A 12,941-nucleotide genomic window follows, 5' to 3' on the forward strand; every position below is an offset into this window, starting at 1 on the left:
AAGTAGAAGGTGCGCACTGCGTAACCTCACAGAAAAGACTGTGCTTGCAAAGTTATGGTGCATATTATTAGTTAAGATCAACGCCACAACAAAGCTCAGCTTATTGATTCATTACATTTCATTAAGGTCAGCACCACAAACAAAATTCCATTCCCCTTTCCACGGTTTCTTGGTGTAGGCAGAAATCTCAGACATTGATGTCTAAAAACCTGGGCCTGTCTGCGTAGCTAAACACCAAAAGGGAAAAGAGAGAAAACATGTTTTTTGCATGTTTGGTGAACCATCCTTTAACTGTTCCATTTATCTTTTACTATGACTGTTAATGCCACTATTCATTTCAACCCCAACCGGCCTGTCGGACACCGCCTACCAAGAGCCTGGGTCTGTCCAACGTTTTTCCTCGCAACTGTTGCACTTGTTGCTTGCTCTGAAAGGGAAATACTAGAACTGTTGGGTCCTTGTAAATTATAGAGTGTGGTGGTCTATACTTACTCTATTTGTAAAGTGTCTTGATATAACTCTTGTTATGAATTGATACTATAAATAAAATTGAACTGAACGGTATATTCATTTATATAACCACTACAGCCAAGGGTCCATTGAGAGTCCATTTTCTAACATCTGTAATGTGACTATTCTTAACAACATTCCTCATAACAGAAACCAGGACAGCATGGCACAGCTCAGTTTGGTTGTGTACACTGCCTCTCTGTTCGCAGAAGTGATCAATTATAACTTGTTGACATTGGTTCATAATGGTTTCAAACAAGAAAATCAAAAGAAGAAATAACACTGCAATATTGCCAAGTTAGATTTACTGGAATGTAAATATATTTTTAAGATGAAACAAGAATAACCTACATTATGTACATTAACGCACTGTTAGTCAATAATTTCATTAAAATAGTAATTTTATGAAACAGATGGAATTAAGACATTACTGGCAACTGTAGTGGTTAAAGCTGATTAGGAACGATGAACAGTTTTACAAAACGTGTCTAAAGATGCACCTTTGTGATCCCCTGGATCTCAACTAGAGTTAAACCAGAGTTTATTGGTGCTCTTTCAAGAATTCTTTCATATAGGTGGCAAGGGCTTCAGTGTCCTCCAGCGTTACAGCGTTGTACAGAGATGCACGAATTCCTCCAACTGATCTGCAGGGGGAGACAAACCGTCATGTTTGAGTCATTGCAAGAAAAGAGATACTTTATGCAACTGCTGGTGTCCATGTTCAACTTTACTTGTGTTAAACTTCAGGACACAGTATTCTTTCTAGTAACCCATGAAATATAGCAATAAAGAAGGAATGCGTGTGTTTGACTAACCTGTGTCCTTTCAGCGATATCATTCCACGTTTGGATGCGCCAGCCAAAAAGTCCTTTTCCAAGTCTTCATCTCCCTCCTTCTTCCCCACACGAAATGGTACATTCATGCGGCTTCTACAATTTATGTCTACGGGACACCTGGGAAGGTAGACACATCAGTAAGTAGTAAGTAGTTCAAAGTTCAAATTTTTGGCATCATTACTTAAATCAGTTTTCTTCATTGTTACAGCCATGGTATACTTAATGCCCTTTAGTTTGGTCTAGTAGTCTAGACACAACTAAGTTGCTGTTTTTCACATTTATGCATCAACTTTTCTTAAGGCTTTGTTTCCTTAATGAAGGACAGCTCTTATTTTGAAAGGGACCAGCAGGAGGCTTAAATTCACAGTAAAAACGGCAAGGAAATGTAGCATTTTTTGTTTGTTTAACACCTGTTCAATAAAGGCACATGCTGTCCGTATTTGGTTTCAAATTGTGTTTTATATCAAGTGGCCACATCTTTAGTTTGAAAGTTAGTGGTAGCAAGACTGCTTTGCTGAACCTATAGCCCTTTATCAGAGACATTTTGCCAAGTTAAAGATGAAGAGTGGTATCTAATTATTAGAGTATAAACAAGAATGTATCATCATGAGGCATATGATACAGGAACTTTTAGTGTGTGGTCTAATGTCACTTGAAGAATTCTGTTAGGATAATAATGATGGTAAAGCTTTTAGTTTTTTAGTTTTCCTTCCGCTACTGTATTTTTGTGTATTTCATTCTTCATACCTTTTATAAACCATCAGTTAGACCATCATTCAGCCACGGAAACTAGTACTCCATGCTGATACAGGTAGATTAAAGTTTAAAATCTTGAAATAGACTGTGGACCTAGACTAATGGTTCGGTGATTAACATTTCCAGAAAGTTTTGACCTTCACTGAATTTCTTATTTTATCATCTGTTGCTGAAGTGTTGTGATACTTACTCATAGAAACCATTGGAGGCGTTTATGATGTCATAAATCATGGAGGACTTCTGCTTGTTGAGCGTCTCCATGGCCGCGCTGCCGCCGTTGTTCTTAATCCACTCCAGCACCAGACTCATTATGTAGATGCTGAACCGACAAAATTAAGTTAGGAATAATAAGTTACATACTACATTTTGAAATGTTTTTTTTTAAATCTCTTTAAAAAGTTCAACATGTTGGTAAATGTGATCGAGTGGTATCAATTTTCTCATCTAACTCTCAGCAAGCCTTTAACTAAATGCATTTCCCAAAATGTTGGACTATACCTTCAAAATTTGTCTGGTGGAAAAGCCACCCAGTAATTCCAAGGAGAGACATTTTGCATATGCATCTTACTTAGCTGACAATACATCTTTAATCCTCTATTTGTAGGAAACATGGGAGCTTTCAACAACAGAAACGAGGCTTGTCTGTACCTGAAACACGGTGGGGTGTTGTAGAGGGAGTTCATTTCAGCCTGCACCTTGTAGTCCAGGACAATGGGACACTCTTTCAGAGCGTGGCCTAACAAGTCCTCTCGCACGATGACCACAGTTACCCCGGCACAGCCCACGTTCTTCTGAGCTCCGGCGAAAATCAGACCAAACTACACAATGTGAGAGGACAAAAATTAAAATTCCATTTATAGCCACAATATCGACTTGTGTGGCAAAGGAGATCTACAAGAGGAAAGGCTGTGTTTTTACCCAAGTCAAGAGGGTTTCTCCTCTGTAAATGTAAGCATGCTACTAGCAGGTCTTCATTGGTCTTTTCCTTAATTTCTCTCTTATTACTTTATCTTTCTACTATCTTACATTATCTTATAACTTTAAAACATAATTTTATTTTGTATATTTATTTATCATTAGTATTTCTTGGGTCTTGTTTTGATTCATACATGGGTGCTGAAATAGGAGCAAATTTCTATTCACAGTTTAGGGATAATAAAGGTTTTCCTGACAGTTTATATAATCGACATGGGAATTTGGGGAAATAAGAGAAAGAGTATCATTCTTGTCCTCACCTTTGATACATCCACAGGTCGAGACAGGAAGTTGGAGGACATGTCAGCGACAAGGACCACCCCGTTTGTTTCAGGTGTGAAGTTGAACTCCACACCGTGGACTGTCTCGTTGCAGCAGTAGTACACGTAGGAGGCTGAGGGGTTCAGGGTCCAGCTGCCGGGGTCGGGGATTTCTGGAGGGAGCAACAACAGAACATTCTTAAAATCAGACTAAAGAGTCTGCAGCCACGCCGCAGTCTGAACTGTAAAAATACTAACTTGTTCCCAATAACAATGATTAACTGGACCCCCAAATGGGTATCAACCAACGGGGGCCCGCAGAGGCGATGCAAGTCAGACCCGGAGGTCCACGGGAGCGATGCATGGCGCCGGTTGAGAGTAGAGTAGTTTGGAAAACTAATTTTTGTATATTTCATGATTTTGAAACGAAAGTGTTACCTAGTGGCCGATTTGCTCCATATTTAACACAAATCCTCAGTGGAGTCAAGTTGTGTTAATCGGTGTGATTGTTGCATTATTTTGAGGAATAGCGACACTTACTGGCAAATTGGCAACAGACTTTGCACAAAGCCCCAGTGGAGCATGGAGAACAACTGAGTCAAGATTTGTGTTAATCGGAGAATGTGTTGCCGAGATACGCAACACTTCCTGTTTTGACTGCAACCTAAAGCAAGTTGTTCCTATAGAAAAAAATGCAGGTTGAAAATGAGACTCATCTTTCTGGTGCTGGCCAGCCTGTCTGAGGACAGAAGGCACAACATAACAATAAATGTGTGTTCAATTAAATTGATTTGACATTTAATTTTGTTATGCTTTTTTGTTGTTGTTTTTTTGTTTTTGTTTTTAAATGGTAAAACTGCGTGCGAACACTACGATAAACAAGAACTCCACAACAATCCCCAAATCAGACACAACCATGTGGAAAAGGCTGCTCGCATACCAGAGTCTTTCATTGGTAGTCGAGCCTTTTGTTTATTACGTAACAGCCTGGGTGCACAGCCAGGTTTCGCAGACTGACCAACTCATCAAGAGCGTTAACTATTTTTGATGTGATAATTAAACTGAACTCTAAACCAAAAAGAGAAAGAAAGAAAGGAAGTAGACTCCGAATTTGTCATGTCGCCCTCTGAAATAACAACATGCACACAGACTTACTCGTGTAACTCTCCAGCTTCGGGTGGACAATGTTGACCTTGCCGTATTTCTCTGCTTCTTTTGCTGCTTTTGATGACCATGTGCCGGTCACTAGGTAATCGGCGCACATGCCCTCTTTAAGGCCAATCAGGTTGAGAGGAACAGCGCTGAACTGTCCAGACCCGCCGCCCTGTAGGAACATCACTTTGTAGTTGTCTGGAATATTTCTGTGAAGAGATAAAGGTCCCTGTGTTACACACTGTGTACAGTGAAGACAGACCTTACACTTACCTTCTTTCAAAAGGTAATGTAAATGTTATTATAAAACCAAGATTATTTACACTATTTCAAAAGCAGATTAAAATTGACTGGATTTTTTAAACAAGTATCTGCCATTAAAATTGTCATAAAATGTATTAATCAATTTCTCTTAAATTACAGATGAGATTTCTAAAATTCACTCAACCTGTTTATTTTAGTTACATTTTAGCTTGAAAGAAATTAATTTAAATAGAGCTGCAAGGATTAATTGATTAGTTGTCAACTATTAATGCGGTCTGAATAATTCATGGGGGGAAAAAAAGCAAAGATTCTCTGATTCCAGCTTCTTAAATTTTCTGTTTTTTTTTTTTCCTCTGCGACAGTTAACTGGATATCTTTGAGTTGTGGACAAAACAAGACATTTGATGATGTCATCTTGGGCTCTGGGAAACACTGATAGACATTTTACATGAATTTTAATACTGAAATACCTAGGTTTTCACAGGACCACAAGCGCTAACATGCATGTGCTGACAGACCGGCTATCAAATCTCATCATACTTATCCCACTAAATCATATTTTACTCTGATATTCTTCTGTGTGGCAATGCAGGTTTTATGCAAGTGGTATATGGCAACGTTTAAATAAAAAGGAGTCAACCCAGAATCCTGGGTATGATGGTGCTATTTGTTTTCAAAACGTGCATAACTAACATATTGTTTATATTGTATGACAATATAAATGAACCTAGGTTGGAGTGTTGCGATGATGCTACAGTGCACTATGGATAGAGGAATGAAGGAGGAGAATAATAAAACAGTAGAAGCCATGTGAAACAACAACGGCAGCACTTACAACAACTCTCGCAGGAGACTCTCTGTTTTGTTGAGGATTTTGTTGAAGTCTGCTGATCGGTGACTCATCTCTAGTTTGAACAGAATCAAAAACATTTGAATTCAATCTGATTGTCATTGACACTGACCCCACCCTTTAGCAATCGTTTATTACTGGCACACCTCTTTAGAACAGATTCCAGTGAGTGAGGAATCAGCGCTCATGAGTAGATACGCTGCTTTGATTTGATCTCTGAAGTTATCATGTATCTGGACACATGGTAAGTGGATATCTTCCAGGGTTACAGGCTTTTCAGTACAACATTCCTCCATTTCAATCAAACAGGGGAACAAAGAGGGAATGTTATACTAAAAACATTGTAACTCAAGCCTAATATTAGCATCAGATAAACATTTTTGCACACTGTGAGGACTGTGGATTTTGTCCCCTGTCTTTTCCATTTAAAATACAATATGAAGGGATCTCTTAACGTCCAGTAAGGACAGGAGGATTGATTACAGCAACAACTAAAAAAAACAGTGGTTTTGTCTTGTAATAACTTAAATGCAACTCTTTCCTTCTAGTTTTACTTACCGAGAACGCTAATACCGATGCCGCTGTAGCTAAGGAACTCCTTCTGTGCTTGAAGCAGCACCTGCAATATAAAGCACCACATAATTAGTATTTCTTCAAAGGCTTAAAAATGTATCTTAACTGAGGATGGACTGTCAAAAGACGGTTCAAAAGATCAAGTGTGAGCAGCAAAAAGCAATAAAAAGTCGCAGAGACAAAGTTTTTTTCTTTGCCAGTAACCAATGGCGACATTTTACCACAGAAAACGCCGAAGCTGTATTGTTCCTCTCTTATCCATAGTGCTCTTTATCAAAATAAAGATTATGCAGATTTGATTGTGATTTGTTTATAGTTTTGTGATATTAACTGTGGTTCACTGCAGTGCAAAAAAAACAATAGCAATTTCTCTTTGCTAATGAGTGCTATAAAAGCATGCACAGCAAATTTAAATAGATTCTTCAGTACTGTAGGTTGTTGGGATTAGTTATTAGTCTATGTTAAAGATGTGTCCCTGTACAGTTTTCCACATTTCTGTTTTTAGGTGTTTTGATCAACAAAGAGTCAATCCTCAATAGGTTTTTTGGGATCTACAAAACCTCAGACGCAGCAGTACAAATATACCTAAAAAATAAGTTTTAAGCAAACACACAAATGACTAAGAGCTGAATGTGGCTGTATTTAGCATCTGGAGCAACAAACCCGCCGGGACTGCTCTTTTTCCTAATAAAAACACAAAGGGGGGCATCTTAGATACAAGCATTGCTTTAATCTCTGTGTTTTTTACCATCAAATATGTTCGATAACAGTGATTGATTTCTCTGCCATGTAAAGTATTTTTCTGCCATCTAGAGGCAATGTCTGCAGCTGCCAGTGGAGCACAAAAGAGGTTTCCACATGAATGAATGAGGCTGATGCAACTCAACACACAGTTTTCAGCCGACAGCAGCACTGAAAGCAACACTCATCATGTCCAATAACTGCGTGCAAGTCTCTGTCATAACGAGGGGGGGGATATCATAGATATATGACCGACTCATTCACATTATGCAGTTTTAGTTTAACACAGCTCGTCTTTTGCAGCTTTTTGTCATACGTCACAAGCAAAGTGAGGTTGAAAACTTACGGATTGGGGAAGTTTTGCAGGTCCAGCGCCAAAGTTGATAGTTGGTTTCTGCTCCATGGTGTAAACAAGATTTCCTGTTGGATATTTCCTCCGTTTGATTTAGGGATGTGCACGATTTCCCCCTCGCTTCCTGCACTGACTGTGTGGATGCCAAGTGCCAAGCTGGCTTCGTGTGTAAAATGTTGCGTTCACGAACTCCTCGTAAACTCGTATTCTCGACTAACAAAGTGAGGTAGAGTCGTAGTCAGTAGTGTAAATCGGCTTTATATTGTACATAATTTAGCTTATAAAACTAAGATTTAAAAGAACATTTTAACGCCTTTTATCTTGTTAGTGGTTGAATTAATTAATCTAAAAATTATTGATTTGATAAATTAGCAATTTTGCACATTAGTAGTTATGACGGATTGATTTTCTTATTACATGCCATTTATCCGGAAATGTAAAAACCAACAGAGTAAGCTACGGTAACAAGCGTTTAACCGAATCTAATTTATATTTTATTTTGTTAATTGTTATTATAAACACATCAACAGATGAGAGTATAGGCTTCTGGCCAAGTTTAAACATAGGGAGGAATTCAACAGTGTCAGCTGGGCTGCTACACAACCATGAGACAGAGACCATGACCTAGGCTACCCACCAGCCGTTGCTTTGTGCAAAAACGTATGTTTCAAAGTTTATCTGGAGCAACTTGGATTCAGCAGTCTGGGTTAGACAAATCAAGCCAAAAGTATATGATTACAGCAAGAAAAACCTGTTTCATTGTTCACATGGGAAGCCTACCTTCACTACTCACAACTGTTTGCTTTCTCACTTCATAATCCAGGTTTGAGGTGTCACATGTTGCCCTGTTTTATTTGTTCATGTGCACTCCACAATGTTTTATACAAATGTTGTCTGCGTCACAAGGCCCACATTGTCAGCCAGCCACCCCATCGGCTGGGACATGTTAGTTTGGTAAACGGCTGTCATTGGCGAACATCAATTTAGATTTGGACAGATTGGCTCCACTAGTCTGGCTATCACCAGACCAAAGCAAGTTCAATAGATTTGAGAATGAGCTATGAGCTGCAGGGCGAAATCAAATCGCCCTGGGCGGGGTTTACCAATTCGATGGCTCCACTGTCACTCTACAAAAATGTGATTGCACCGATCATACGGCAGACACGAACGAGTCAGACAGACAAACAGTTTTATTGGAAAGCAGCTCAACATTGTCAACTATTAATCTAACAATAAGTAATGTAGTATTGACTGTTTATTGAACTAAGACTTCGGTCACTGTATTAAAAATAATTGTAGTGAGGGGATGAAACCCTGCAGCAGATGAAACTGTTTATGTAAGTTGCTCAAATTTTCCCTATATGGGAATATCAGTGATGGTCAAAAAGTGAAATCACTTATTCACAGATTTAATTTCACGAATTGTTTTATTCCATGTGTATTCTAGGGTGTAAATGCAATACTGCTTCCTACTGCACACATAAACATTACCTGCATAATGTAGACACACAGGCAAAGAAGAATGTTTTGGGGCTTTAGAGGAAAATTGACTGCACCCTATCCCATTTCCACTGAAGACAGACCAGCACAGCATTAGACAACAGAATAAGGAAACAATTAGCTAGAAACAGTTAAAAGTGGTTCTATGTACATGCTGTTCCACTTTTTTCAGGCTGATTCTGTTGCTACAAATGATGAATTTAGTTGAATCCTAACTGTTTTAGAATAGCAAGAATCTCTAGCCACTCTGTACAAAGATAAAGCCCCACAAATGGTCACAACATAAACAATTCAGTGCAGTGAAACCTGATTTTACTCAAACACTAAAAACAGGGCACACTGAAAAAAGAACAAATAAAAGAAACAGGAGATAACAGTGAACCCTTGAAAACTGGACAGACCATCCAGAATTTGTATTGTTTGGAAAATGTGTTTAACCCAGAACACTTGTCCTACACACTCTTCTTCACCTCCTGAAGAAACTGTGAAGATACAATCAGGAGGTCCAGTACACTGACTGCATCAGTACAGACAGAAATGTGACAAAGATAATTGTGTTTCTGCAGCTTGTGAGGGTCACGAGAGTCTCGTGATTGGATTGGTTCGTCCTTTTAAAAGATCACATGGCAGGTTTTGCTCCGTGTGTGTGTGTGTGTGTGTGTGTGTGTGTGTGTGTGTGTGTGTGTTGCGTGCGGCGTGCGTGCGTGCGTGCCGTGGACGTGAGTGCGGTGCGTGCGTGCGTGCGTGCGTGTGTGTGTGTGTGCGCGTGTGTGTGTGTGTGTGTGAGAGAGCCGACTGCTCTCATCTCCAGAACAAACTATAAATAAACAATAAGCACACAGTGTCCAAATGCCCAGCATGACCTTTAGGACCCAGATGAAAGAAATTGCATCTCTGCTTCTCCCTTGGGTGCCTGGCAATCCGTCTCTCCCCCGTCTTCTGCGTCCATGTTTCCCACCCTGACTCTCGCCCTCGTGCGCCACAGATATATGGCGGGGAAGGCGTGCTTGAAGGCCTTTCTGAAGTTGTTGCCCATGAAGGCGTAAACCAACGGGTTGACGGAAGAGTTAGAGTAAGACATGCAGTGACCCCAAATCTTCAGCTGTGGATGCAGAATTAAGACAGACTTAAATATAAGGCATCAATCCGTGTCACACTTTTTGAAGCAACAGCATCCATTTCTGTCACCACACCTGCCATTGCTGGGAAGAGGTAAACTTAGACTGTTGATACACACCTTCTCTCAAAGAATAATAAAAACTCTTCTTTTAAACTCGGTATTTTTCAATATCCGGAAAGTATTTTCCCCCAATTTGTATTACCATTTCAAGTTCCCGTTGTCCTGGCAGGGTGAAATTGACTGCAACATTTTGGAATATCTGTGCATATTTCTTTGTGTACACCCCCTATCCCGACCCCTACTCCTACCACCTACCTACCTACAGCATCAATCGTAATGGAGAGAAGGTTACCTTGTATAGGACGTAACTGCGGAGGCCAAAAGCTTGCAGGAGGATGCAAACCTGGATGGGGCCCCAGCAGATGAGGAATAGGGCCACCATCACCACCACCATCCGGGAGACTCGCGCCCGCACCGCTGCTGCTCGCTCTGCATGAGCCTGAAGCTGGAGTTAGGGAGACTTTGTAATGATCAGAAACACAGTCTGTTCTCAGTGGATTTAATAAGTGAAAAATAAGCAACTCATGTCTTTCTCTTACATGGTAGCTGCTGTCGATGGGATTCACACTGGGTCGCCCCATGCGCTTTAGCATGAAGGCGTAACAGGCGGTTATGGTGAGAAGGGGCAGCAGGTAGACAGCCAGGAAGCTGTAGATGATGAAGGCTCTCTGGAGACGGGCCGACGGGAAGACCTCACTGCAGTACGTCTGAGGACCAAACCAGTATCCTGCCTCCAGACGCTGGTACACGGCTACGGGGATCGACAGAAGCAAGGAGCCTAGGGTGGGAGGAGGACATGACTGTGTGACTCAGAGCGGGATGTTACACAGTGAGTTTCACTTATTGCCACTAGATGCTGGCTCCAAACCAAAACACAGACCATGTGAAAAGTATCTGGAAAATCTCCAATTGCTCTCTAGACATTCTTTCAGAAAATTGCTAGGATGTTTTTTTTTGTTTTTTTTTTATCACATCAACAAAGTCAGCCAAATGAACTGGTTCAAGTTTTCTGACTTTATTTAATGCAGGGAACAATTAACATCAAAGGGAGGGCCATTCAAAGGTAAACAGAGGAAATACGTTGTTCCCACAGTCTCATTGCCAATGTGTGTATAAGGTTATGAATGTGTGTGTTTGTGTGATACCTATCCAGATAGACACAGAGATGACCAGAGCCATGCGTGGGGTGCGGTGTCGCAGTGACTGCAGAGGATAGACGGTCACGTAGCAGCGGTCCACACTCATAGCTGACAGAGTGATGCATGTTGCCTGAGCAGTCACCTGAAACACGAGGATGGGTTGTTTCTGTTTGACACTTTATACGTTTACTGTCAAAAGAAAACTTTCCTATACATTTTCAAGGTCTTGTGTTTATTTTTTTGCATTATTTGGGTAGCTGTACATCTTATAGTAGTTACTCTCCAGATAGTATAATGTTCATATGTTACAATGTCTCATGGGACTTTTTATTAATATTAAAGTATTGTAGTATGATGTTTTGGTCACCATGCCATGATAGTACTAGCACCATTGTCTCCAGCAGTTCCAGGCCTGCTTGTGTGTTTGTGCGTATCTCACTTGCTGAAGGTAGTTCACCAGTTGGCACATAAACTCTCCAAAGATCCAGCTGGGCAGTGGGTACAGTGTGGCAGTGAAGGGAACACAGCAGACCAAAAAGAAGATGTCGGTTGTGGCCAGGTTTACTGAAAGAGAACAAGAACAGTGATTCCTAAACAGAGGTAACAGAAGTAACTATTTTTATACATAACATTCACACGCTCTTACGTACAGTACACGGTTAAGTCCACATGAGAATATGTCCAGAAGTACAAGGAAGAGAAAAAATAAACATTGAAAATTAACAGAATAATCATCAACTTAAAACAAAACTTGGGTTGTGTACAAGTTCACCTGGCAGATCTAATCAGAGTTAGTTCTAACTGTCCTCCATCAACGTCATTAATGGTGCCCATCTTTCAATAAAAGGTTCTAGGTAACTGTATTAATACCAATAACATTGTAGGTGCTGAGGTTTCTGGCTTTCACCAACTAACCTGTGTTGTCACTGTTGAACTTTTCATCTGTTTTGCAATGCTTTTTCATATTTTTCCTTGTGTCTATAAAGTTATAATGTCGGATGTTCGTGTCAAAAGCTGCTAAAGCTTCAAATAATGAAGTCAACATAGTTCAGAGAAATCCCTGTGAGTAAAAACCTCAGATTTCCCACAGGTTTTTTTTTCTACTCTTAACTGTCTCTGTTGCCAAATAACCTCAAATACGGTTTCTTTTTTTTTTTGACCAACAAGAGCATGATAAACAGTGTCCCTGTCAACGTGACTGCCATTTGATTTGGTTATCAACATTATTGGATTACCTAGTAAAGTAAAGTAAATTAAACTAATCAAGAGGACAGGAGCAGATGAACAGAACAGCAGTGTTGTTGGTTGTGATGAGTACTGATAAAGGTGTAAAACTTAACTTTTTACATAACAGAACTTGCACATTGTATTCTCTGGACCAACCAACTACAGTAAAACAGAAAGAGAATGAGAGCTTTAATGTTCCCAGTGGAGTTTTTGACCTCGAGCAGCCGTATGGCGCGTTATGCTAGTGAGTCTCCACACGGATATTTTAATAAAGTTAACTCAAGATGTAAAATTACTTGTGTAAAAATGTACTCAGGAAAAAAGTTAAAATAGATATGCATCCAGATATGCTAAAATATGCCAGCAAAGGCAGGGAAGAACACTGCTAGCACGTTATTATGAATCCCACTTGGTTTCTTGAAAAGACCCGGCCTGCATAGCAGCACGATTGGTTGAGGTCAGGCATGGACTTGATCAGTATAAGGTTATGATAGGCCATTGGTCAGGTGATAAGACCTGAATGACTTGGCTTCCGATACCTTGCATGAGCATGGGGATGATTAATAGTGTGTACACGTGATAGATAGATAGATAAATAGATAGATAGATAGATAGATAGATAGATA

General features: G+C 40.0%; 2 protein-coding genes and 1 long non-coding RNA gene across 3 annotated transcripts in view; all 3 read right to left on the reverse strand.

The window, feature by feature from the left end:
- Nucleotides 1–260: 260 nt before the first annotated feature.
- Nucleotides 261–613, reverse strand: LOC116689785 (uncharacterized). Its single transcript, XR_004332096.1, has 2 exons — nucleotides 556–613; nucleotides 261–291 (listed from the first exon to the last, which is right to left on the reverse strand). It is a non-coding gene; the product is annotated as an uncharacterized LOC116689785 (long non-coding RNA).
- A 180-nt stretch (nucleotides 614–793) lies between these two features.
- Nucleotides 794–7,482, reverse strand: psat1 (phosphoserine aminotransferase 1; the record flags this gene model as incomplete). Its single annotated transcript, XM_032516400.1, is given in 9 exon segments — nucleotides 794–1,154; nucleotides 1,326–1,463; nucleotides 2,293–2,421; nucleotides 2,751–2,920; nucleotides 3,338–3,510; nucleotides 4,493–4,698; nucleotides 5,589–5,658; nucleotides 6,162–6,222; nucleotides 7,264–7,482. Coding segments are annotated over 9 exon segments (1,107 nt in total). The 3' UTR covers nucleotides 794–1,051.
- Nucleotides 7,483–9,561: 2,079 nt separating this feature from the next.
- Nucleotides 9,562–12,941, reverse strand: part of kiss1rb (KISS1 receptor b) — a 4,609-nt gene continuing 1,229 nt past the window's right edge. The window contains exons 3-7 of the mRNA XM_032516841.1: nucleotides 11,528–11,652; nucleotides 11,095–11,230; nucleotides 10,489–10,727; nucleotides 10,242–10,394; nucleotides 9,562–9,871 (exon numbers count right to left, since the gene is read on the reverse strand). Coding sequence (XP_032372732.1) covers nucleotides 9,635–9,871; nucleotides 10,242–10,394; nucleotides 10,489–10,727; nucleotides 11,095–11,230; nucleotides 11,528–11,652 — 890 coding nt within the window. The 3' untranslated portion in view covers nucleotides 9,562–9,634. The remainder of the gene's footprint in view (nucleotides 9,872–10,241; nucleotides 10,395–10,488; nucleotides 10,728–11,094; nucleotides 11,231–11,527; nucleotides 11,653–12,941) is intronic.

Source organism: Etheostoma spectabile, chromosome 5 (assembly GCF_008692095.1).
Source record: "Etheostoma spectabile isolate EspeVRDwgs_2016 chromosome 5, UIUC_Espe_1.0, whole genome shotgun sequence".
In the NCBI taxonomy this organism is placed as follows: Eukaryota; Metazoa; Chordata; class Actinopteri; order Perciformes; family Percidae; genus Etheostoma; species Etheostoma spectabile.